General features: G+C 41.5%; 1 protein-coding gene across 8 annotated transcripts in view; it reads right to left on the reverse strand.

Moving 5' to 3' along the window:
* EVL (Enah/Vasp-like) overlaps nt 1-27,582 on the reverse strand; it is a 196,908-nt gene that overhangs the window by 19,996 nt on the left and 149,330 nt on the right. For all 8 annotated transcript variants that reach the window (XM_070752391.1, XM_070752400.1, XM_070752373.1 and 5 more), the window contains exons 4-5: nt 24,123-24,186; nt 11,557-11,621 (exon numbers count right to left, since the gene is read on the reverse strand). In XM_070752391.1, coding sequence (XP_070608492.1) covers nt 11,557-11,621; nt 24,123-24,186 — 129 coding nt within the window. The remainder of the gene's footprint in view (nt 1-11,556; nt 11,622-24,122; nt 24,187-27,582) is intronic.

A 27,582-nucleotide genomic window follows, 5' to 3' on the forward strand; every position in this document is an offset into this window, starting at 1 on the left:
TATAAACTAGTATTTCATTACACAGATAAGGAGAACAAATTGAGCAGCCCAATCATATCAAGGCGTAACACCAAACATACACACTTCTTTCCCAGTATTAATCAAGGACTTTTTCATAAGCCAGTAACCCTCAAAAGTTTTGAATGTTGTTCCTTCAGGAAAATTATTTTTGAGATACTGGCTAAATTATACTGACTATACTGGCTAAACTATCCACATCAAAATAATGGAGAGAAGAAAGATTTGTATAATGTTCCTAATCTCCCCCCCCCCCCCCCAATAAACTAGATTCAACGTATTTTCTAAAGAGAGAACCAGTTTTCTTGGAGTCTCTCTGTTTTACCATGACCATCTCAAAACAACATAGAAGCAACATATTAGATAAATATACTTCTGATCTGATCCAATAGGGATATTCTCATCTATATGTAAAATTTTATTCTATTGTATTAAGATGCAATCTGCATGATTTCAAATTTATATAGTCATTTGTTCTTCCTGTTACCAGATTAAAATTGTTTCCAGGTAACAAAGTATGTGATGTTTCTCTTTTTAAAGTTACAATATTAGAACACAAACACACAGGTTAATAGAAATATTGAGAAATAATCACTCCAATAGACTCATTGCAAGTACTCCTCTCTCTAGTCTAGAGTAAGTATTTATCACAATTAGGCTAATAAATAGACATTGACCTAGTCTTTATAGTTATCTTTTGATTAAACATTCTTTCTGTAGAGATCACAAGGCTAAACCTGAGGGAAAGGTCAAACATGTCATAAGTCATGAGTCCCTGCATCCACAAGAGATCTAAGTCCATCCCACCATGAATGCCACTCTTATCTCCTGCCCATTTCCTTGGACCATTAGTTGGTCAGATTCATGTACAGAGCGTAAATTAATTAGCAGCCAACATCAATCAAGCTAAGAAAGAATTAGGAGTTTTAAACTCAGAAGACTGTCCTTATAATGAATTGGGCAAATACTAGTGTATTAACAACTTATATTAAAAAAAAATTCCCAATTTTCAAAAGTGATATATAGAATTATATTTTATAAATATTTTAAACTTAAAATGAATTCAATATCAGGCTTTAACCAGCATATTCCCATAGTTAAGCCTGCTGTTCATCTAAAAAAGATATTAACAATTTCCAGTAAGTATCATAAAAAATTTATCATATGTCCAGTATATTTTGCAATAATATAAGGCTTAATGCTTGACAACAAAACAGCTGGCAAGAAAGAAAAGTGAGTATTTAAAACATGTTCCATTCCAGATTGAATTATCTTGCAGAGCTCTTGAGTTTTGTGATATTACCTTAACGTATGAAAAAATATCCATTCTGATTATTGCATTTCCCACAGTTTTTAAAAAAAAGAAATAATTATTTTGAGTAAGAATTATCTATTTGGCAATCAACCAACAATTCTCCCTTCTGCATAAACTTATTTTCTCCAAGTAGACTACCCATACTTTCATTTTATTAAGATTTCTTCTTGCTTCAATTTAGCTTTTTATAGTCATATAAATAACATATAATTTTAATCTATGTTTTGAAAACCATTTCTAAATTCAAAGCTATGGCAATATTTGAATTTGTAAAATATTCTTCACTTTCCTTTCCAAGATTCTCATAAAACAGGAGTTAACAGTACTGTATTCAGCGGTCACATTAAAAGTACAAGACACTACTTCACATATGACTTTGTGTTTTCAGAAAACTGAATACTCTATTTGCCTTTCAATGCTACAACACAAAGGGTCCATTCCAATTTCACTAATGGTTGTCTATAATGTGAGTATAACAAAAACTCAAAACTATTCTAGCAGAATCAGCATAGACAGCAATTTTTATCAGGGATGTGGAAACTTCTGATGGCCAGGATCAGCTGCATATAACAATTTGCTGGCAGCTTCTAAAGTGAGCAGGACCACATCCCAAATGTGTACGGGATTTGATTTGAGGTTTTCTTCCTTTCTTAAATTGTGCAAGTAACTTACAGTACAAGGCCTGTTTTTTTTTAAGCGCAAGCATGAGTAACTTACAGCACGCTTGCATGTGGCATCTAAAAATCTTTTGTGGACATCTGGAAATGGTCCCAATTGGGTCACTGAATCGCAATAATGCATTTGCCAAATAACTGTAGCAATAATTCCTATAATTCTGAAGCTTGAAACAAATAATAATGTATACCACAAAATAAACTTGGAATAGTGAAACACAGAAAGATTCCTACACCTTTGAAAAAACATCCTGGGGAAAGAAGGAAAATTTCTGCTCATGTTTATGATCAACTCTCCCCTCTTTGTTATACTGCTAGTGTCTTAATTTTTTTTAAAAAGGTGCATTTCTTTGCTAGCAAAAGATTGGTATAGCACAGACACCAATATATATAATACAAATATAATAATCTTGTCAGATTATTCAGTTATCAATCACAGATCTATCTTAACAAAAATTACTTCCTGGATTCTATCTTCAATTCTCCTTCATTGAAAATGTTTTGATTATTTAATAGGAATTAGGACACTAAGCCAGTAATTTCCCAACCCTGATGTATTTCACAGCAATCAGTTTCCACTGCTCGAATAGCATGGCCATTGCTGAACCTACAATTTCTCAATTGTAGAAAAGATTGCCTTAAACTACTCATGATTTTACATTACATCATTTACAGCATTCTCTGGATGGTAGTATATATAATGAATTCATTATAAGCACCTAATGGGCTACTAAAAGACAATGGAAAACCATTGAAGACTCTGGTACTTCTGTGTTTTGCTATATACATATATATATTTAAAACATCTATGTTAAAAAAGGAAATGCATCTACATACTTTCAAGTCAAATACTTACTCATGTGGGAAAAAGTAGATGAAGCCATGTAAGAAGGAGTCCTCTTGGACAAATTCATCTCAGAAAAAGCAGCATAATGGGGATGTAATGAAACAAAGTGTGACATAGATGGATACAGCTGGTGTGGAGAATGAGGCAACTGTTGGGAGGGCCAAGAAAAAGCCTGGATAAATGACCCAGGTGGGCTGGTCACAACAGGAAAATGTGAAATGGGCACTGCTTCTAAATAGGAGAAAAAAGATGGATCTTTTCTCTTTGGCTGCGTCCTAGAGGAGCTTAGAGGAATCTGGGTAACTAAACAATCTTCACGTCGGCCATTTAGACCTGACTGAGGTACATTTGCTGAGGCATCTTGGACCGCTGCATCTGTAGGCCCCTGGAGTCTGCCATTCTGGGCAGAAATCACCGGAAGGACTACTGGAATATGGGGCTGCAGGATCAGCCCCTTCTGTATAGGGGATGTAAAGGTCAGAGGAGGAGGAGAAGCAGCCTGAGGAGAATATGACACGGAAGAACATCTTACGGACTGATGAGGGGAAGCAGAGGCCAGAGGTGGAGATAAAGAGATTTCCTTGGTGCTTCGTGCAACAGTTCTGTAACCTGGCCAAGTGGGTGGGAAGGAAGGGCCAGGAGATGGTGGGAATTCAGAAGGAGAATACTGATGGCTATGCAGAGGGGATTCCCGGACCCTATGAGCTGATCTGAAAGAGGCCTTGCTAGCAGATTCAGGGAGAGCAGATGCTGATGAGACTGCTTTGGCGTAAGGAGGAGGAGGAGGAACAACTGCACCAGTGGAAGTAGAAGCATTGTAGTTACTGTAGTCGGGAGGAGGAGACTGGCAGTGAAAAGGGGAGGAAGACACTTTAATCTGAATGCTGGAGACTATAAAGAACAGAAAAGGGAAAAAGAATAATATGGGTTGGCACTGAGGAATGACAGAAAGCATCATGGTTAGAAGACAGGGGGGAAAGGGGATGAAACAAAAAAATAAATCAAAATGATCCCAATGCTTAATAGTTTAAAAGATTAGTGAAGATACAGGTATCATGGTTATTCGGAGGAAACTAGAAAAGCTGCTGATTTTTTTTAGTTTAGAGCGAACAGAAGCCACAACACCGGACTGCCTTGTGATTAGCAGACTTTTAAATTTACAGCCAATTTCATTAAAGTCCCACTTTAAAGAACCTACCTGTCTAACATATACTCTTATGTACCAAACTTGTTTCTATTTGTTGCATTCACATACCACTTCTTTATATTGTGCTTCCTTCCTTATATTGTACTTTTGTTTGATTTATAGGGTGATCTATATGATCTTTTCCCAATATTAATTCCATCCACATCTGTTTTGCAGTAGTATTGCTAAAGTACCCAATGAAGTTGATTAGGCTAAAACAATTATTAACATACTCTTCTTTGCTCCAGATCCCAAACCTTCCTGCTGTTATTTACTAGGGGCCACAATGGTTGGAGATTCTGGCACCTATTTCACACATACCTGATACCTCTATGGGAAAGACTACCCTCCGATCTCAGTGATAGAATTCTATGCCCCGTGTGGATTATCCTTTAACTACAGATGATATCCCTTCTGTTCAGAGAAGCAGTAATCCACAAACAATTATGATTAGGCACACTACAAATCATGCTGCACCCATTAAAGTTCTTTTGCATGCTGTTCAATTTTGGGGCAACTTTATCTGTGTAATTGCCACATCTATACACATACAGTAATCCCTCGCTACTTCGTCGTTCAGCTTTTGCGGATTCACTACTTCACGGGTTTTCAAAGGGGGCTTAAATCCATTAAATCCATTGAAAATTTTAAATCCATTAAAAATTCATAAAATTCTTCTACAGTACTACTGTACTCCATTAAAGAAACTGGTAGGATATCACATGTAGTTCCAGCTGAGAAACATTGTAGAATGACTGTTTAATGCAAAGGGTGGGTTTTAAAGTCAAAGTACTCATTAAATGCATAAAAAATATCTTTCCTCTACTTCACGGAAATTCGTTTTTCACGGGTGGTATTGGAACGCATCCACCACGGAAAAACGAGGGATTACTGTATTTCAATAACAAATCTATTGCAGAAACCAATTACATGAGGACTATAATGTATAGCTGACTAATCTCAGTCAGTTCCCATACTGAAGAAGTATCTCTATAGAGAGTGAATATACTTTTATTCTTTCCATAAGATTTCCCAAATTATATGACTATGGGAGCGTGGACAATATGGAAGACCCGTTGTACCTACCTGAACGGTCTTCTCGATGCACTGGAAGGAGAGTCCAACATGGGTAATAAACCAATCCTATTGGTAGAGACTGAGTTATAATTAGCATAAAATTAGCTACCGCCCCCTTACTGCTCCCATGAGCCCCAGTTTTAAAAACGAGGAAAAGGTGTAAGAGGATAACCAAATTTTATTAATACAATTAACTGTAACTTCCCATCTCCGACGTCTCTGAACTTCAACTAGTCGGGTGGGTTTGGACTCTCCTTCCAGTGCATCGAGAAGACCGTTCAGGTAGGTACAACGGGTCTTCTCCACTGCATCTGGAAGGAGAGTCCAACATGGGATATACCAAAGATTTACTGCCCATGGGAGGGAGAAGGTCTGGACTGGGACGTTGGAGATGCACACACTTTCTGTAGCACCCGTCTACCAAACGCTGCCTCAGCAGACGCAAATGAGTCCAACTTGTAGTGCTTAATAAATGTCGTAGGTGCCGCCCAGGTAGCAGCTCTGCAAATGTCCTCTATAGAGGCCTGTGTCGTCCAGGCCGCTGATGTGGCTGCACTTCTGGTTGAATGAGCTGTTAAGCCCTGCGGAGGATCGTGACCTCCCGCTCTGTAGGCTTCCATGATGCATTCCTTTAGCCAACGGCTTATCGATTTGGAAGATAGTCCAAGTCCCATCCTGTGTTGTGCAAAGGAAACAAACAAAGTTTCTGACTTCCTGAATTCTGCAGTTCTCCTGATATAAATCTTTATAGCTCGCCGTACATCGACCTTATGCATCTTAATTCGGATGGATGGTCTCCATGTGCGCAGAAGTCCGGTAATATAAGTTCCTGTTTCCTGTGAAACAGAGTATTCACCTTGGGAACAAACGACGGATCCAAGAGGAGCACCACTCTGTCCGGGTAAAATATACATAAGTCCGGTCTCACTGAGAGTGCTGAAATCTCTGACACCCTGCGTGCCGATGTGACCGCTACTAAGAAGGCTGTCTTCAAGGAAAGGAGCCTAAGTGGAATTGATCTCAAAGGCTCAAAAGGTGGTTTTGTCAAGGCCTTGAGTACGAGTGATAGGTCCCAAGAGGGAAATCTGCGTACCGGTGGTGTATGTGAGTTTGAGGCTCCCCGTATAAAGTCTCTTACCCACGCATGGTGAGCTAGCGAACGGGCTTCTGGTATTTGAATCATGGTAGACAGTGCTGCCACCTGTCTCCTCAACGTGTTAGGGGCTAGACCCCGGTCTATTCCTGCTTGCAGGAATTCCAGCACCGTAATTACCGATGCTCCCGTGGGATTCCTGCCCTCCTTGTCACAAAAGGTGCAGAAGGCCGCCCAAGTGGCCTGGTATATCCTGGAGGTCGAGGGACGTCGAGCAGCCTGAATGGTATCGATGACCTTCTCCGGCAGATCTTGATGTCTCAATCTGTGCCTTTCAAGTGCCAGACGGTTAGTTGTAGCCACTGAGGATCCGGGTGTAACAGGTTCCCCTGGCTGAGACTGATGATGTTGTCTGGCATCCTCCACGGCGGTTCTAATGACAGAGCCATCAGGTCGGCAAACCACGGCCGACGTGGCCAGTGTGGCGCCACCATCAGGACCTCTGCCCTTTCCTGGAGAATCTTTTCTATGACCCTTGGTATCAGGTTCACTGGGGGAAATGCGTATAGTAGTCCTGTCGGCCAAGCTGACCGTAGGGCATTGACCCCTTCTGATCTCGGTTCCGGGAAACGTGAATAGAACCTTGGGGTCTGCGCATTTCGGTGAGTGGCGAACAGGTCCACAGATGGAGTCCCAAACCTTTGCGATATCTGTTGAAAAAGGGCCGGATCCAGCCTCCACTCTGATGGGTCTAGTGTAGCCCTGCTGAGCCAGTCCGCCTGGGTGTTGGTGGTCCCGGCTATGTGCTCTGCGGACAAGGACGCTAGGTGAAGTTCGGCCCAATTGAAAAGTTTCGCCGTCTCGTCCATGAGGCGGCGCGACCTGGTACCCCCTTGATGGTTCAAGTGGGCTCTGGTCGCCACATTGTCCGTAAGCACTAGTATGTGTTTGTCCTGGACAATAGTTTGGAAGGCTTGGAGCGCCAGGAAGACCGCTCTGAGTTCGAGGAAGTTGATGTTTATAGGTGTCAATTCCTCTACCGACCACTTGCCTTGCGCCATGTGGGGGCCGATGTGAGCTCCCCAACCGTAAAGGCTGGCATCTGTAGTGAGGATCATCTTGTCTTGTGTTTGAAAGGAGGAACCTCTGAGTAATGCGGTTGATGTCCACCACCTCAGGGAAACCCTGACTTGTTGTGGTATACGTGTCTGCCGGTGTGAGTGACTCACCTTGGCCCTTTGCGCCGGTAGTAGAAACCACTGTAGGTCTCGGATATGGTGTCTGGCCCAAGGTACAATCCCTATAGTCGAGACTAGGGTTCCCAACACCTTTGACAACAGTGACATGGGAACCCGTCGGCTTTGGTTGAGTTCGGCCATCAACCGTCGTATATTTGCGATTCTTTCTGGGGAGAGTGAGACTGAGCTCGCCAAGGTGTCTATGACCGCTCCCAGATGTAAAAGGTTGGTATTGGGGACCAATTGGCTCTTTTCCAGATTGATGGTAAAGCCATGATCCTCCAAAGTTCGTATGGTCAGGTTCAGGTCCTTGGTTGCCTGCGCTGGCGACCTGGACAGTATGATGATATCGTCCAGGTACGCCATCAGTCTGATGGATTGAGATCGCAGGTGCGCCGTCAGGGCGTCCAGGAGCTTGGTAAAAGTCCGTGGGGCTGACGAAAGGCCAAATGGCATGGCTTTGTATTGGAAGTGCATCCCTTCTGAACAAAACCGTAGGTACTTCCGGTGTGCTGTGTGTATGGGGACGTGAAGGTACGCTTCCTTTAAGTCGATAGACGTTAGCAGGTCGTGTGATCTGATGGAGTTCAAAATAGTTTGCAGCGAATGCATGCGAAATCGCCGGTACTTTATGAAGAGGTTGAGTTGTTTTAGGTTGAGAATCAACCTGCAGCCTCCCGAGGCTTTGGGGACAATGAAGATTCTTGAGTAAAATCCTTTCCCCTGCTCGTGTTGTGGAACCGGTTCTATTGCTTGAATCTCCAGCAAATGAGCGATCTCGTTTTGTAGCTGCTGCTTGTCTTGCGGTTTCCTGATTTGTGGGCAGTGTATAAACCGGCTGGGGGGTAAGCCCACAAATTCCAGGCATAGTCCCCCTGCCACCGTGGCCCTGACCCATTGGTCTGTGGTGGTGGCGTACCAAGAGGCGTGGAAGTGCTGGAGCTTCCCGCCGAGAGGAAACTGGGTGGCAGAGTCACTTTGAGCGGCGGAAGCCCCTCTGGTTATTCCCTCGAAAGGGCCGTCTCGAACCCTGGTAGCCTCTGGATCGATCTTGGAATGACCCCCGGTCGCTTCTGAAGGTTTGGTTGGAGTACTGACCCTGTGTGTACGGTCTCTGACTCTGGCCTGCTCCTGCAGTGTTGTCCCAGCGGGGCGCTTGCGCCTTGAATATGGCGCTGACCTCCGGTCTTGCCGCCTGCCTGCTCTGGGTAGGACCTTCCTCTTGTCCTTGTCCTCTATGAGGACCTTGTCCAGAATATCTCCAAAGAGCATAGATCCCTGAAATGGGGCTGATGCCAGTCTCCATTTGGACTTCAGATCGGCAGGCCAATGACGGAGCCACAGGAGACGGCGGGCCGCAAGTGAGGTGGCCATGCCCCTGCTGGAAAACTTTGCAGCGTGCAACGTGGCATCTGCGGAGAATTCCGCCGCGGCTCGCAGTTTAGCTAGATCCTGGCGTAGTCTGCCGTCCTCTGGTCCCATGCGAGATTGCATCTCTTGTATCCACCGGAGGGAAGCTCTGTTGATAAACGAAGCGGCCGCTGCTGCCCTGAATCCCCATCCCGCCATCTGGTGTCCCTTTTTCAGGAGTATCTCTGCCTTCCGGTCCTCCGGTTTTAGGCTCTCTCCTGTTTCGGAGGGCACCAGGGCGCTGGAGACCAAAGTCACTACCGGTTGGTCGATGGGCGGGAACTCCAGGAGTTTCTCCACTTCCTCGTCGAACGTGTAAAATCGACGTTCCAGATTGGATGGGCCTTGAGCCGCCGCTGGGTATTGCCAAGGGCGCTTGGATCCTTGCAGAAAAATATTTGATGCCGGGAAATGCTCAGACTCAGGCTGGGATTCCTGTAGTAAGGCATCCGGGGTCTTTTCTGGATCCTCCGGTGTCTTGGTTGTACCTGGTAGGTTCATTACCTGTTTAGCCTTAAACAACAGAGTCCTGAACAAGGCTGGCTTAAACAGGCCTACCGGTTGGGGTTGTTCGGGAGTTGTTTCATCCTCAGAGAGCTCATACTCCCTATCGCTGTCCTCTCCCATAAGTGGTTCCTCAGATAAGGACCCCAAGCCTGAGGGGGGCGGTGCTGACCAGACCTGTCCTGGTTGAGATGGTTGCTGAGCATATCTGTTGGCCCCGGCTGTTATGCCCTGGGAATAGACGTTTGCAATAAGGTCCTGCAAGTCTGGTGGCATGTCCTGCCAGGTGCTTGCCTGTGCCCTCAGTCCCGCCGCTGTGGGGGTGAATGTGGCTGTTGGGCCCATGGAACTCCTTCCAGTCTGGCTAGCTGACCCTGGTCTGTTCCATGAGGGGCCTGGGGAAGACATGGTGTGAGGCAATATAGCTGAGTGCCTATCTGGTGACCAGTCCCCTTCAGGTAGGCCAAAGCTGAGCGTGGTGGCTTGCTCTGGTGTTGCTTGCCTCTGGCCCAGTGGCACCGTAGATGGGGAGGCCTGTAAGGCTGCCTCCAGCTTCTTCTCCAGGGCCTTAATGCGTTTTTCGGCCTCCCTTATGGATGAGGCCGAAGCAGAGGCTTGTGAAGTTTTAGACTTCTCTTTAGCCTTTCCCTTGGGCTTTTCTTTAGCCATAGTAGGGGAGGTAGCCCTCTCGGTTCCCACTTGTTCTTCCATGTACTCACAGTAGTAGTAACTGAAGAATCCTTTGGGCCTGCAAGCTCGTGGCACAATAATTTTGCTGGCTCAGAGTAAAGAAGAAAAATGGCCACCGTCTTTCTGGCCAACTGCACATGCGCACTGGGCATATAGCCTCTTCGCGCCCACCAGCTGTCGGAGGACTTCCGGTTACCGCTCTTTGGGTTGCTCAAGTAGCAACCAAGATGGCGGCCCCCATGCCTTTCGCGGCTTTTTCTCCCCTTCCGGGGGGGGGCGTGGGGGGGAGCGCTGCGGCTTCCAGCCCCCAATGTGGCCATAGCAGCCTTCCGCTGCTTCTCCGGTGATCTCGGCACCGATCCCGGCCATCCGAGCGCGCTCTGCTCGCCCTGCGGCTTCCTAGCTGGTGGCGGCGGCGGCGGCGGCTTGTTCGGCGGCCGCCGAACAGCTGAGAGGCGCAGCTCCGCTCTCTGCTGGGAGCCTCGCTACAGCGCCTTCAGGCTACCCAGTGGAGGGGGCGGACCCCTCCACCTTCAGCCGACAGCCCTGGTCTGACCACGGAGGTCAGGGACCCCAGGCTGGGTGCTCCTCTACGGGGTGTTCCCACGGAGGGAATACAAAACCCCTAAGGAGGATCGTTGGGGGTGCTGCCCACGGAGGGCAGAGACCCCTTCTCCTGTTCATCTGTCTTCTGTGTTCCTTCTTCCTGAAAGACAAAGCACAAGATTAAACAGGTCAATTTCTATCAATTTATTACACTTTCAATATTACATATATGTAAAAATTTTAATAAAAAACAATAAAACTCCTCAGGAGTAAAACTCAGTATGTCTCTACTCTTAGACTGAGTTTTTAAAACTGGGGCTCATGGGAGCAGTAAGGGGGCGGTAGCTAATTTTATGCTAATTATAACTCAGTCTCTACAATAGGATTGGTTTATTACCCATGTTGGACTCTCCTTCCAGATGCAGTGGAGAAAGCAGCAGACTGGTACAGTCATAGAAAAATTAATTTTCAATTTAGAGCAACCTATTATTTTGTGAGAAAGACAAAATACGATAACATTATATAAAATTAAGAGTATTTTCAGACATACAAAATTAAGAATCTTGGAGTATAAACTGAACTCTCTCTTGTTATTTGTGCTATGTTTCTATCCAATAAAGATATGCTAGAATATGAGATTGTAATCATTATGAGCTTTCTATTTTCACTGGGGTTAATTTCAAGCAAAATGGATTTAATTCCTACCAGTAAAAACACCCTAATGAAAATTAGAAAGAATAATTAAAAAACACTACATACTGCATTGCATTTCAATGCAAAAACATCCCTGTGTGCATTATGTATGAACTTTAGTAACTGAAACCACCGAATAATTGTAGCAACAGACAAGAAGCCAAACTTTTTCAATAAAAGCATAAGGAACAGCCAGAAGTTAATAGGAAAAATCAGGCGGAGGAGGGAAGTAGTCTCACTTGACTTCCAAAAGTATGATACATGCCTGTGGTAGAAGTTCTTCTTTCCAGGGATTCTTGGCGTTGCTGCTGCTGCTGTTCCATTGCTTGCCTATAATAAAAGTGTTTAAAAAGATTTAGGGAATCTAATAAGATATTAACGGAGGATAAAGTATTAAAACAAGACAACAATTACAACAGAGTGTAATACACACACACACACACACCTCTTCCCTTGTACAAGCTGAGATAGAAAGAGAGCCTGTGGTCTAGAGGTTAAAACTACTACTTTGAAAGGCAGAGTCTGCAGGTCCCAAATACCTGATAAGGGAATGGCTAGCTGATGAGCATAATAAGCTTGAAATAGATCTATACTTCCTTTTCATTTATCAGCAAAAACATGTGGCACAATATGTATATACAGTATATATATATATGTGGCACATCTACTCAAAAAAAAATCACTGATATATGTGTGTGTGTGTGTGTGTGTGTGTATGTATGTATGTGTGTGTGTGGATACTGTAGCCTAGAGGATAATTCTCTGCCTTACAAGGCAAATGTTGCAGGTTCAAGTCCCAGTGGGTATGGCTAGCTGATGAGGCCAAAATAAGGCCGAAATAGATCTATCCTAGTCTCCCTTAATTTTCAAATTCAGCTTAAACATGTGACATATATATATATATATATATATATATATATATATATATATATATATATATATATATTTGTTTTCGTAAATTTTCACGGGTATATGTATGTAGATTGTTCTGAGTTCGGGTTTTGCCCTGTGTAATGTTTTGCATGTCTATGCGACGTTTCGGTGAAATCACATTCACCATCATCAGGCTGGAGTTCCAATCTTTGTGTTTTTGCAAATGAATATGAGCAACTGACATTTCTTCTTAGCATGTAGTGTGGGGGTGGAGATTTGCTTTGAATGTAGCAAATAGATTGGGTGACTATGCTTCCGTGATCTGATTGGTTGGTGTAATCATGGTTATAGAAGGAATGGCATGAAGATTATGAAGTGTTTTGTTTAAGTCTGATTTCCAAATATAAAATTCTAAAATCATAATAATTAAAGGATTGACATATTGATTATAATGAAGTGTTTATTTTGTTTAAGGCTGGTTTCCAAATCTCTGGCAGGCGCGAGGTATCATCCCTTTTATTTAAACAAAAGGACCTCTTTTCAATTTCAATAGCTTCTAGAGAGATTCTTTTATATAAATTCTCTGTTTTGTGGAGTAATTTAGTTTTTTCAAAGTCAATTTCGTGCCCTGTTTTTTAATGTGCTGGACAAGGGAGGAGGTCTTCTCCTGTTTCTTGACTGCATTCATATGTTCTGCCATGCGCTGGCTCACTCTTCGGTTAGTTTGTCCAATGTATGTGGCTGCACATGTTTTGCAAGGGATTTCATAGATACCTTGGTATTCTAATTGGATTTTATCTTTGGGGCTCCTTAGGATATTAGATATTTTTTGGTTAGTGCAAAATGAGGTTTTGATGTTATGTTTTTGTAGAATTTTACTAATTTTATCCGTGGTGCCTTTGATGTAAGGAAGGATGGTGGTGCCATTGTCCTGTTCTTGATCTTGTTTTTTGGGGGGTGTCTCTTTATTGATTAGGTTTGTTATTGTTTTCTCTTTGAATCCATTAGAAATTAGTACATCTTTGAGTTTGTTCAATTCAGTTTTTAAGTGCTCATGGTCAGCTAAGCGTTTGGTTCTGGTGATGAGAGTTTTGGCCACTGAGGTGATTTGTGCGGGGTGGTGGTGTGAGTGTGCATTTAGATAACGGTTGGTATGGGTTTTCTTTTGGTAGATAGTATGTCCTAGGCTGCCATTGGGTTTTTTATAGACCAGTACATCTAGAAAGGGAAGTTGATCATTGATTTCTGTTTCCATAGTAAACTGTATTTTGGGGTGTAGGCTGTTGAGATGAGTGAGGAAATTGTCTAGTTTTTCTTTACCATGTGGCCAAATTACAAAGGTATCATCAACATATCTCAGCCAAAGTTTGGGTTTGTATTTGGCTTGCTCTAAAGCATTATTTTCGAAATATTCCATATAGAGGTTGGCTATGACAGGTGATAGAGGTGATCCCATGGGGGCTCCCTCTATTTGTTTATATCTTTGTTCATTATAGATGAAGTATGTATTGGTCAGGCAGTGGTTGGTAAGGTCTAGGATATATTTGGGGGGTTTGTGTTTGTCTTGGATAGCTGTCAAGGCTTCTGTAATAGGTATTTGTGTGAACAGGGACACGACATCGAAACTTACAAGTAGGTCATCGGGTTGTAGGTTTTGTTTTTTAATTATTTGTATAAAGTGGGATGAATTTTGAACATATGAGGTAATAGTTTCTGTATATGGTTGAAGGTATTTGGCTAAAAATTTGGCAAGGTTTTGTAGAGGGGAGCCTATAGAACTGACTATTGGCCTGAGAGGTATTCCTTCTTTGTGTATTTTTGGAAGGCCATAGAGTTTTGGACATATGGAAGATTTTTCTCTGGGGATGATTTTTTGCTGGATTTCTTCGCTGATGGGAGAGGCCTTGATTTTAGATTTGGTGGTTTTTTCTAGGTAGGTGGTAGGATCTGTGCTTAGGAGTTTGTAGGCTGGGTTTTTTAGTAGATTTGTCATTTTTTCCTTGTATTCTGCTGTGTTCATTACTATAGTGGAGTTTCCTTTATCAGCTGGGAGAATTATTATATCCTGGTTTTTCTTTAGATTGATAAGCAACATACAGCAGGAAGAAAGAGAGGCACTTATCAATCTAAAGAAAAACCAGGATATAATAATTCTCCCAGCTGATAAAGGAAACTCCACTATAGTAATGAACACAGCAGAATACAAGGAAAAAATGACAAATCTACTAAAAAACCCAGCCTACAAACTCCTAAGCACAGATCCTACCACCTACCTAGAAAAAACCACCAAATCTAAAATCAAGGCCTCTCCCATCAGCGAAGAAATCCAGCAAAAAATCATCCCCAGAGAAAAATCTTCCATATGTCCAAAACTCTATGGCCTTCCAAAAATACACAAAGAAGGAATACCTCTCAGGCCAATAGTCAGTTCTATAGGCTCCCCTCTACAAAACCTTGCCAAATTTTTAGCCAAATACCTTCAACCATATACAGAAACTATTACCTCATATGTTCAAAATTCATCCCACTTTATACAAATAATTAAAAAACAAAACCTACAACCCGATGACCTACTTGTAAGTTTCGATGTCGTGTCCCTGTTCACACAAATACCTATTACAGAAGCCTTGACAGCTATCCAAGACAAACACAAACCCCCCAAATATATCCTAGACCTTACCAACCACTGCCTGACCAATACATACTTCATCTATAATGAACAAAGATATAAACAAATAGAGGGAGCCCCCATGGGATCACCTCTATCACCTGTCATAGCCAACCTCTATATGGAATATTTCGAAAATAATGCTTTAGAGCAAGCCAAATACAAACCCAAACTTTGGCTGAGATATGTTGATGATACCTTTGTAATTTGGCCACATGGTAAAGAAAAACTAGACAATTTCCTCACTCATCTCAACAGCCTACACCCCAAAATACAGTTTACTATGGAAACAGAAATCAATGATCAACTTCCCTTTCTAGATGTACTGGTCTAAAAAAAACCCAATGGCAGCCTAGGACATACTATCTACCAAAAGAAAACCCATACCAACCGTTATCTAAATGCACACTCACACCACCACCCCGCACAAATCACCTCAGTGGCCAAAACTCTCATCACCAGAACCAAACGCTTAGCTGACCATGAGCACTTAAAAACTGAATTGAACAAACTCAAAGATGTACTAATTTCTAATGGATTCAAAGAGAAAACAATAACAAACCTAATCAATAAAGAGACACCCCCCAAAAAACAAGATCAAGAACAGGACAATGGCACCACCATCCTTCCTTACATCAAAGGCACCACGGATAAAATTAGTAAAATTCTACAAAAACATAACATCAAAACCTCATTTTGCACTAACCAAAAAATATCTAATATCCTAAGGAGCCCCAAAGATAAAATCCAATTAGAATACCAAGGTATCTATGAAATCCCTTGCAAAACATGTGCAGCCACATACATTGGACAAACTAACCGAAGAGTGAGCCAGCGCATGGCAGAACATATGAATGCAGTCAAGAAACAGGAGAAGACCTCCTCCCTTGTCCAGCACATTAAAAAAACAGGGCACGAAATTGACTTTGAAAAAACTAAATTACTCCACAAAACAGAGAATTTATATAAAAGAATCTCTCTAGAAGCTATTGAAATTGAAAAGAGGTCCTTTTGTTTAAATAAAAGGGATGATACCTCGCGCCTGCCAGAGATTTGGAAACCAGCCTTAAACAAAATAAACACTTCATTATAATCAATATGTCAATCCTTTAATTATTATGATTTTAGAATTTTATATTTGGAAATCAGACTTAAACAAAACACTTCATAATCTTCATGCCATTCCTTCTATAACCATGATTACACCAACCAATCAGATCACGGAAGCATAGTCACCCAATCTATTTGCTACATTCAAAGCAAATCTCCACCCCCACACTACATGCTAAGAAGAAATGTCAGTTGCTCATATTCATTTGCAAAAACACAAAGATTGGAACTCCAGCCTGATGATGGTGAATGTGATTTCACCGAAACGTCGCATAGACATGCAAAACATTACACAGGGCAAAACCCGAACTCAGAACAATCTACATATATATATATATATATATATATATATATATATATATATATATATATATATATATATATATAAAGAATAGTCCTAAAAATGCGAGTTCCAGGTACATACGTGAATGATGAGGCAGCAGCCATCTCGATCACCGGAACATAGAAACTTTAATAAAACCACTTAGCTTTCGTTAGCGTGCTGCTAACTTTGTCAGAGTTTTTAAAAACTCTGACGAAGTTAGCAGCACGCTAACGAAAGCTAAGTGGTTTTATTAAAGTTTCTATGTTCCGGTGATCGAGATGGCTGCTGCCTCATCATTTATATATATATATATATATATATATATATATATATATATATATATATATATATATATATATATGACATGTTTTTTTTATACACATACATACATAGATACATACATACACACACACACACACACACACATACACATATATATATGGGTGATTTTTTGTTGAGTAGATGTGCCACATATATATATATATACTGTATATACATATTGTGCCACATGTTTTTGCTGATAAATGAAAAGGAAGGAAGACTAGTATAGATCTATTTCAAGTATATATATATGAAGGTCTTGGTATGTTCGGGTTTCTTCCCATGTAGGTCTCAGAGATTTCTGGCAAAGTTTCAACGAGGTCCCACTCGTCATCTTCAGGCTGATGCTTTTGTCCTTGTGCTAGGGCGAACACAGCAAGACCTGAGGTGCCTTCCCTCTATAAATACTGGTGGGTGGGTGTGGAAGTATTTATAGAGGGAAGGCAGCTCAGGTCTCGCTGTGTTCGCCCTAGCACAAGGACTAAAGCATCAGCCTGAAGATGACGAGTGGGACCTCATTGAAACGTTGCCAGAAATCTCTGAAACCTACATGGGAAGAAACCCAAATATACCAAGACCTTCATACCTGTACCCTTGAAAATTACGAACTCACACACACACACACACACACACACACACACACACACACACGTCACATGTTTTTTTTGCTGAATTTGAAAATTAAGGGAGACTAGGATAGATCTATTTTGGCCTTATTTTGGCATCATCAGCTAGCCATACCCACTTGGACTTGAACCTGCAACATTTGCCTTGTAAGGCAGAGAATTATCCTCTAGGCTACAGTATCCAATCCCTTTATATACATATATACATATATGTCAAATGTTTTTTTAGCTGGAATTTTAAAATTAAGGGAGACTAGGATGGTCCCATTTCGGCCTTGTTCTGGCCTCATCAGCTAGCCACACCCTTCCTTACTGGGATTCGATCTGGCAGCCTCTGCCTTGTAAGCCTCTGCCTTTGACACATACAGAATATAGTTGTCGGCTATAAATAAATTAACTGCCTTGAAATGGTCCTGGGTTGGGCCTAGCGGCAAAAAGGAGCTGTGACGTTCCTTCTATATACCAGGGTGATCCGACATAAAAACAAAAAAACCCCCCAAAAAACCATATACATATATATATACACATGAAGTATGAAGGTCTTGACATATTCGGGAGCACAGTTGTATTCGCCCTACTATTTCGGCCTTGTCATATATATATATATTCAAATTCAAAATAGATATAACACAGATACAAAACAGTATGGATTCCAGACAGAACATCAAGAATTAAATGAGATAATGCTAACAGAACTATAAACTAATTAGTAAAATATATAAACTCTTGCTACAATATATAACTATGGTTAGATGAGCACAAAACATAGGTTATAATACTGAATTGGCAAAATGGGAAAAATGTTGCAAAGTAATTTAAGATTGACAGTATAAATGGTGGAAATGCTGGAAATGACAGAAAGCATATGGTACATATTATCATCAATACCAAAATTGAAAAATTGAATAAAATCAATGGTGGACATGTGAGGAAGCTAAAGAATTTTGGACCAAGATTAGAAACATAATAGAAGAAATAACAAAATAACATATTGATTGGAAACCGGAAACTTTTTTATTAGGAATTACACACACTCACTCACAAAATTCTATATAATAAAAATAATGGTTTATAAATAAATGTAAATAGAAACTGAAGATTGAATATGTACTAAAGCAATCCATTAAAAAGTTACCTGAAATATGATAAACAGTAGGTCAGAAATTAGAAATATATGCAGGAAATGGAAATCAAAATGAATCATAAATGTATTAAAATATTTAGATTATATGATATGTATGTAAAAGATTTTAGATTGATTTTGAGCTATAACTCAAATAGGAACTGTGCTTCCTATCGATATATGTTTGTATGTTATATAAATGTCTTTGTGTATATAATAAAAACATGGGGGGGAAAGTGTTTAAATACAATCCAGCTTTGGTTCCCCAAATGCATTTGAGAATCCGCTTAACATAAGGAGGATCCAGTTGGGGATTTAAAAAATAATCTCTGTGTAGTCATTGGACAATAAAGAACATTCTATTCAATGTTCCAGCTCAAACAAAGCCAGACTTCTAAAAAAATATTAGTTATCCCAAGAAGAAAGCAGCGCATCCTGCACAAGCCACGCCCACATTGTGGTAGTAAACTTTTTGGTAGCCATTCATTGGGTAGAGGTACCACTGTATCATCTCTGCCCAGCAAAAGTCACTTCAGAAAGAGTGTGTACACAGTATATGTATGCATGCATGCATGCATGCATCTATCTATCTATCTATCTATCTATCTATCTATCTATCTATCTATCGATCTATTGATCGATCGATCTCTGGAACCGCCTGCTACCGCACGAATCCCAGAGACCAATAAGGTCCCACAGAGTTGGCCTTCTCCGGGTCCCGTCGACCAAACAGTGTCGTTTGGCGGGCCCCAGGGTAAGAGCCTTCTCTGTGGCAGCTCCAGCCCTCTGGAATCAACTCCCCCCGGAGATTAGAACTGCCCCCACACTCCTTGTCTTTCGTAAATTACTCAAGTCCCATCTATACCGCCAGGCATGGGGGAGTTGAGACACCTTTCCCCCAGGTTTTTTTATATTTATGTTTGGGTATGTATATGTTGTTTGCTTTTTTTAAATATGATAGGGTTTTATGTGCTTTTTAATATTAGATTTGTTTTCGCTGGAATATTGTTTTTATTATTGTTGTGAGCCACCCCGAGTCTTCGGAGAGGGGCGGCATACAAATCTAATAAATAAATAAATGAAAATAAATAAATATTTTTTAGATTTGTATGCCGCCCCCCTCCGTAGACTCGGGGCGGCTCACAGCAATAATAAAACAATGTACAACAAATCTAATAATTTAATAAAAAACACTAAAAACCCCATTATTAAAAGCAAACATACACACAAACATACCATGCAAAAACTCCATAGGCATGGTGGAGATGTTTTAATTCCCCTATGCCTGATGGCAGAGGTGGGTTTTAAGGAGTTTATGAAAGGCAAGGAGGGTGGGGGCAGTTCTAATCTCCGGGGGTAACTGGTTCCAGAGGGTCGGGGCCGCCTCATAGAAGGCTCTTCCCCTGAGTCCCGCCAGCCGACATTATTTAGTCGACGAGACCTGGAGAAGGCCAACTCTGTGGGACCTAATCGGTGGCTGGAATTTGTGCGGCAAAAGGTGGTCCTGGAGATATTCTGGTCCGATGCCATGAAGGGCTTTATAGGTCATAACCAACACTTTGAATTGTGACCCAAAACTGATCAGCAACCAATGCAGACTGCGGAGTGTTGGTGTAACATGGGCATACCTAGGGTATGCACGATATGAAGTTTCTTTTCAAAGGTAGCCCCATGTAGAGAGCATTACAGTAGTCAAACCTCGAGGTGATGAGGGCATGAGTGACTATGAGTCCCGGGCCAGATAGGGCCACAACGGGTGCATCAGGCGAACCTGGGCAAACGTCCCCTCGCCACAGCTGAAAGATGTTTCTCTAATGTGAGCTGTGGATCGAGGTGGATGCCCAAGTTGCGGACCCTCTCTGAGGGGGTCAATAATCCCCCCCAGGGTTATGGATGGACAGATGGAATTGTCCCTGGGAGGCAGAACCCATAGCCACTCCGTCTTATCCGAGTTGAGTTTGAGTCTGTTGACACCCATCCAGGCCTTAACAGTCTCCAGGCAGAAGTACATCACTTTCACTGCTTCATTGACTGAACATGGGATGGAGATGTACAGCTGGGTATCATCTGCGTACTGATGATACCTCACCCCATGCCCCTGGATGGTCTCACCCAGCGGTTTCATGTAGATATTAAATAGCAGGGGGAGAGGACCAATCCCTAAGGCACCCCACAAGGGAGTAACCTTGAAGTCGACCTCTGACCCCCCACTAACACCGACTGACTGAAGAGGTAGGAGGAGAACCACTGAAGAACAGTGCCTCCCACTCCCAACCCCTCCAGCCGGCACAGAAGGATACCATGGTCGATGGTATCGAAAGCTGCTGAGAGGTCAAGAAGCACCAGGACAGAGGATAAACCCCTGTCCCGGGCCCGCCAGAGATCATCCATCTATGCGACCAAAGCAGTTTCTGTGCTGTAGCCGGGCCTGCATCCTGACTGTTGAGGGCCTAGATAATCGGCTTCTTCCAAGGACCGCTGGAGTTGGAGCGCCACCCCCTTCTCAACAACCTTCCCCATAAAGGGAAGGTTGGAGACTGGCCGATAGTTGTTAAGAATGGCTGGGTCCAGGGAAGGCTTCTTGAGGAGGGGGCACATAAGTGCCTCCTTGTAGGGATCCGGAAAGGACCCCCTCCCCAAAGAAGCATTGACAATCTCCTGGACCCAGCTCCGTGTCACCTCCCTGCTGGCTGAGACCAGCCAGGAGGGACAGGGATCCAGTAAGCAGGTGGTGGAACTCACAGCTCCAATGGCCTTGTCTACTTCATCAGGTATGTTCTCACTAGAAGGAAATATTATTTTGTCCTGTGCCAATTTATCTTTTTGTAGTGGTGTGCTGCCATGGTTAAGAGGATAGGAAAGAATGGAGGTCTGCCACCTTGCCAGGTGGAAAACTGTTGAATATTCTTTATACACTTGGTTATATTTCACACTTCTCTCACCCCACCTTCTGAAATTCTTTCACCTCCCCCAAATCCTGGAAAAAGTCCACAAATAGAAATGGGGGGAGGGAGTGTAGGCGATGAGAAACAGCAGCAATTTATTTTTATTCCATTTATTAAGGAGGAGAGGGGATTATTATTATTTATTATTAGTATGGCATAGAATTGGTGAAATTAAGAGAATGCTCAGATACAATTTGGTTTGAAAGGACAGAAAATGAGCACTGATTGGATGGCAGTTCTATGTGCTCAGCTATTGTGCAAAAAGAACAAACAATAATTTGCTGAGAAGCTTTGAGAGTTCCAGACATGCAAATATAGAAACACAACTGCTCTTACAACATAGTGATGCTTCAATAGTTCTGCAAATAATCAAGACATACTTGATCAGTATTAGCACTAGACACAGTCAGCTCCCTTTATTTGCTCTGATAAGAAACACAGATACACACACTCACAGAGGGGGGAGGGGCGACGAACGGACAGACAGACAGACCAAAAGACACTTCAATTTTTAACCTCACACCCTCATCCCTTTGGGGTAACTTGGTTAATTGGAAAAGAAAGCTATGGTAAGTTTGCATTCAACAGTTTTCAATAAGACAGGAATTCAGAGATATGCTCACTCCACTGACTCTACACATACCAAATGTTTAGTGACAGCTAATTTTATATTAGCTATTTTAAACCACTACGGCCTTAGATTCACCTTTTGACTCTAACTCTGTTCTGGTAGCAGGATCATGCTCCGCATTGAAAAGTATGACCTGGCAACTCCCAGTAGCAGACTTGCTGTTTGGAATACTATTCTTCTTACCATTGAATTAGCTCCAGTTTGGCTGGCTTTCTACAAAACCCTTAAGACTTGGTTCTTCTCTCAGATGTGGGGATGAGAATTGGCAATCTTCTGAGTTGTGTGAATTTATTGTCTGGCTGATTAGGTTGTTTGGATGTTGTGGATATTTCCATCACTAGAGGTTTTTAAGAAGAGATTGGACAACTGTTTGTCTGAAACGGTATAGAGCAGTGATGGCGAACCTTTTTTTCCTCGGATGCCAAAAGAGCGTGGGTGCGTGCTATCATGCATGCCTGAATGCCCACACTCATAATTCAATGCCTGGGGAGGACAAAAACAGCTCCTTCACCCCCCGAGGCCCTCTGGAGGCTGGGAGCAGTCTATTTCCCAACTTCTAGTGGGCCCAGTAGACTTGTGTTTTGCTTTCCCCAGTCTCCAAAGTCTTCCCTGAAGCTGGGGGAGGGTAAAAACACCCTCCCCCATCCTCCAGGGACTCTCTGGAAGCTAAAAACGCCCCCCCCCCAGAGCCACTGTGAGAGCCAAAAATCAGCTGGCCAGCACACACATGCATGATGGAGCTGAGCTAGGGCAACAGCTCACGTGCCAGCAGATATGGCTCCATGTGCCATAGGTTCACCATCACTGGTGTAGAGTCTCTGTTTGAGCAAGGGGATGGACTAGAAGACCTTCAAAGCCCCCCCCCTCCCAATTCTTTTAATTCTGGTTATTTCTGATTTTTTAATATTTGTTTTTGTATTTACTGTCTCATTGTGTTAGCTGCCATATTGCTTTCTGTGAGATATATGGCCCAATAAATGTAAAAAAAATTCATATATGGAATGTGATGAGTCTTTCTAGCTTAACAGCAATATTACTATGAAAAATAATCATTTAAAATTTTTGTAGTAGGGTTTTCCCCAGCCCTCTGGAATCAACTTTCCCTGGAGATTTGAACTGCCCCTACCCTCCTTGCCTTCTGCAAAATGCTAAAGACCCATCTCTGCCACCAGGCGTGGGGGGATTAACCTCCCTCCTTTTTTCTCTGACCTCTATATTGATCAGCTGGACCGAGTGTGTATGACTGTGTAGTTAATGGGTTTTTTATACATGTATTTTAATTTAGTTTAAATTTTAACGTTAGATTTGTATTGTATTGTATTACTGCTTTGTTGTGAACCGCCCCGAGTTTTCGGAGAAGGGCGGCATACAAATGTAATAAATTCAATTCAATTCAATTCCCCATTACTATGGTTAATTAAATTCTAATTAACAACACCCCTCTCCCAAATTCAAGCCATTCTGGGCTTGGTCTATCCAATGCTTTGGTTCTTCCAAGATCAGAGATAGCCTCTCCTTCAGCTGCTTATTCCATTTCCTTCCTCCATCTCTGCCTCTTTGGCCAATCTGCCCTTTGCCTATGGGATGGTAAACAATTCATTGGTTTGTTGCAGTTTGCAGGTGAAGGGATACTGTTTTGTTTCTGCTTCTTCTTCCTTAGGGAACAATTTCAAATGATAGTGACACTGGTGGAGAGCTATGGCCCTCTGTTGTGAGTGTCCCAGAGCTTTACTCTCTTGTTCTTCCTATTTATTTATCCCAGCTCCTGGGAGAGGTCATCTGTCAACATGGGTTGATATTTGCTGATATTCACTTATACATCAAAATCCAAGGTTAGCAAGAAATGCAATCAAGGTTCTATCCCAGCACCCGCAGGCTGTGAAATTGTCAGTGGGAAGAGCAGATAAGGGCCTGAAATCTTCCATCAGAAGTTGGAGAGAAACCTGCCAGAAATGCTCTAGCAAAACTAACACTAAACAATGCATTGGACTAGATGACTTTATGGGTTATTCTAATCTATCATTTGACCACTGGCTTCAATAATTGAATGTGCAACTATGTATTTTTCACAAATGAAGGCAAATATATTATCTAAGCAAATTGCCTAATGACTGAATCGATTTGCAAGTTTAAATATTAGGCAGCAATTTGGTTTCAATTTATTTTTAAAATGAAAAACTGAGTATTTCTATAGATTTTGGTTCCTTACCTTCTCTGAATTTCAATTTCATCTGGAGAGGGTCCATTTTGAACCTGGCGCTGGGTTGTGGGACCTAGAAGACAGTAAAGCAACTTCATGGTTATTAATGTAATACAGTTAGTGGTAGTATAAGGATCTGAAAAAATGGTTATTCAAGGAAGTGTGATTAACATCCAGTGGCTGGATTCAGTGTCAATGGACCTTGGGATTTACCTCTGTTAGATTTATAATGACTACTAAATTGCTTATAAATGAAGAATCTCTTGTAATCAAAAAGAAACATGCCTGGGATAAACATATATCTATCCTAAGATAAAATACAGGAAATAGTATAAGGGCAGACTAGATGGACCATGAGGTCTTTCTCTGCCGTCAATCTTCTATGTTTCTATGTTTCTAAGAAGTGCTGCCATAAACACCAGTATTATAAAACAAAACATGCCAGAAGGAAATCTAATTCAGAATAGAATTATAAATTAGGAGACACAGGAGATGAAAATTGGGAAGAGATGATTGACAGGAGCAGTATGCTACAAATTTCTGTATCTAGGATCCACATTCTAGCCTATATATTACTCCTGAAGCCTTTTTAGTAGGATCAACAATGTTCATGGATTTTGTTTAAGCCACATTTCAAATACCATCTTACAGGTGAATGTTTTCATTTAACATGCAAGTTTTTAATTATTCAACCAGCAACCACTATGTGGCATAATTAGCATTATAATTATGAAGATGTACCATAATTCATTTCAATGATTGATGGCAATAGTACTTAGACTTAAATACCATTTATAGTGCTTTACAGCCCCCTCTAAACTGTAAAGTCAGCATACTGATCCCAACAATTTGGATACTCATTTGACATTGGAAGGATGGAAGGCTGAGTCAAACTTGAGCTATCAAACTGCCCAATTACTAGCAGCCAGAAGTTAGCAGAAATAACCTGCAATACTGCAGTCTAACTACTGCACCAGCATGGCTCTTAGATGCCTTAGAAGTAAAACAAAACAAACACAAAACAAATCTTCTTCTGGAACTAAAGGTAGTCCTTGACTAACAATCGTTTGTTTAGTGACTATTTGAAGTTACAACAGCACTGAAAAAAGTGACTTATGACTACTTTTCAAAATTATTATTATTATGTCAATACAACACAGCAAACGAGATCACTATGCTGGATTTCGTATTTCATCACCAGTCGGGCGCTTCCCAAGCACCTAGGACTGCGTGATGTAGCGGCGAATTATGTTTGCCGATCCCAGTAAAGTGGCCTTTTGCAATTGACAGATGGAGACAGATATTATTATTATTATTATTATTATTATTATTATTATTATTAGTAGTAGTAGTAGTAGTAGTAGTAGTATGCCGCCCCCTCCAGAGACTCGGAGCAGCTCACAACAACTTACAATCATTTCAGCATCCCCAAAGTCATCTGATCAAAATTTGTCTGCTTGGCAACTGGTTCATATTTATTATGGTCAGATGGTCCTGTGATCACCTTCTGCAACCTTCTCATAAGCAAAGTCAATGGAGAAGCCAGATTCAATTAGCATGCATGTTACTAAGTTAACAACTGTGGTGATTTGCTTAACAACTCTGGCAAGAAAGTTTGCAAAATGGGACAAACTTGCTTAACAAATATCTCCCTTAGCAACAGTTATAGGACTGGGCTCAGTTGTGGTCATAAGTTGAAGACTATCGGGACTGGTCTCAAGAAGAATTCCCTTTTTCTCCAAATAATTATCAGCTTTAATGGACATACACAAGGAACCCAGATTGTTGGGAGCAATATGCTGACTCTGTAAACCACTTAGTGAGTGCTGTAAATGTTAAGGTGTACTTGAACTGGGAGAGCCATGTTAACAAGGTTAGCCAGTGAATAGGCATAGCAGCCAATGAGAGCTAACTTCTGAGTCTGTGCAGAGAATAGAAACTAAAAGCCTAAGCTTAAGACTGGGTGTGGCTCAGTCCACTCTGCTTTCTGTACTCTCTATGCTTGTCTGCTCCGGTGAAATGAAACCTACTCTCCCATATGTGTTTATTTGTAAATACATTGAAGAAGAACTTAGCTAATGGTATTGTAAATTCATCTGTTACTATGTTTATAAAGAAGTTTATGAACCCAGATGAATCAGTTATCTGTGTGTGCTTCTGGTTCTGATTTTTGCAACAAACTTTGATAGTAAAGCACTAAGAAGTTGTATATAAGTCTAAGTGTTATTGCTATTGCTACTTATATTAGACCTGCAATGAAAAATGAAAAAGTTAAATTTCCAATATTTGCCTGCATATTCTATTATTCTATTCTGTTAATTATATTATGTGTTGTGTTGTGTTGTGTTGTGTTGTGTTGTGTTGTGTTGTGTTGTGTTATTTATTTATTTATTTATTTATTTATTTATTTATTTATTTATTTATTTATTTATTTATTTATTTATTTATTTATTTATTTATTTATTTATTCAACTTCTATGCTGCCCAATCCCGAAGGATATACACACACGCAAAGAAGTGTACTGGTTTGGACACAATGCATGTTGGTTTTTTGCAATGAAATCTCCATGTGTCTTTCACCCACATTCTGTCCTTACAGTACCCCTATCCTTTGTGCCAGTGGTGAAATTATTACAACTAAAAAAACGTTAAGAACAGAATTATAGATGGAAATTGGTTTAATCTCTGATGTGTATATTGAACCTGTTCAAATATATGGGGGGGGGGGGGCGCAACATCTTGGGGAAGCCTATGCCAGACTTAAAGTCACCAAGATGATAGCAAGAATAAAGAACTTGGGGCCATCTATAACTTGTTGCATTATAACTTCTAGCAGTTCATGAATATCTACTATAAAGTATGAAGTTTAAAAAGCAGCAATAGGAGGCTAGGGATGTTATGAAAACATGGCATCGAAACCACTAAAAGAACAAGTACAACTAATCTATTCAAATAATGTCTATAAGCCTTCTGTAAAATAAGATGAATAAGAGGATATGTGCTGGAAGACCTATTTCATGCTAGGTCAGAGGAAATCTAGTGTCTGGAGCAGTGTTTTTCAACCAGTGTGCCGTGGCACACTAGTGTGCCGTGAGACATGGTCAGGTGTGCCGCGAAGCACAGAGAGAGAAAGAGAGAGAGAAAGAAAGCAAGAGAGAGAAAGAAAGCAAGAGAGAGAAAGAAAGAGACAGAGAGAGACAGAGAGAGAAAGAAAGCAAGAAAGAGAAAAAGAAAGAGAATGAGAGAGAGAGAGAGAGAGGGAAGGTGAGAGAGAAAGGGATGGAGAGAGAGAAAAAAGAGAGGGAGAGAAAGAGGGAGGGAGAGGGAAATAGAGTGAAAGGGAGGAAGAGAAAGAGATTTTTTTTGTCCAAACTTTTTTTACTCCCCCCCTCCCTCAATGTGCCCCATGGTTTTGTAAATGTAAAAAATGTGCCGCGGCTCAAAAAAGGTTGAAAATCACTGATCTGGA

Source organism: Erythrolamprus reginae, chromosome 1 (genome assembly GCF_031021105.1).
Source record: "Erythrolamprus reginae isolate rEryReg1 chromosome 1, rEryReg1.hap1, whole genome shotgun sequence".
In the NCBI taxonomy this organism is placed as follows: Eukaryota; Metazoa; Chordata; class Lepidosauria; order Squamata; family Dipsadidae; genus Erythrolamprus; species Erythrolamprus reginae.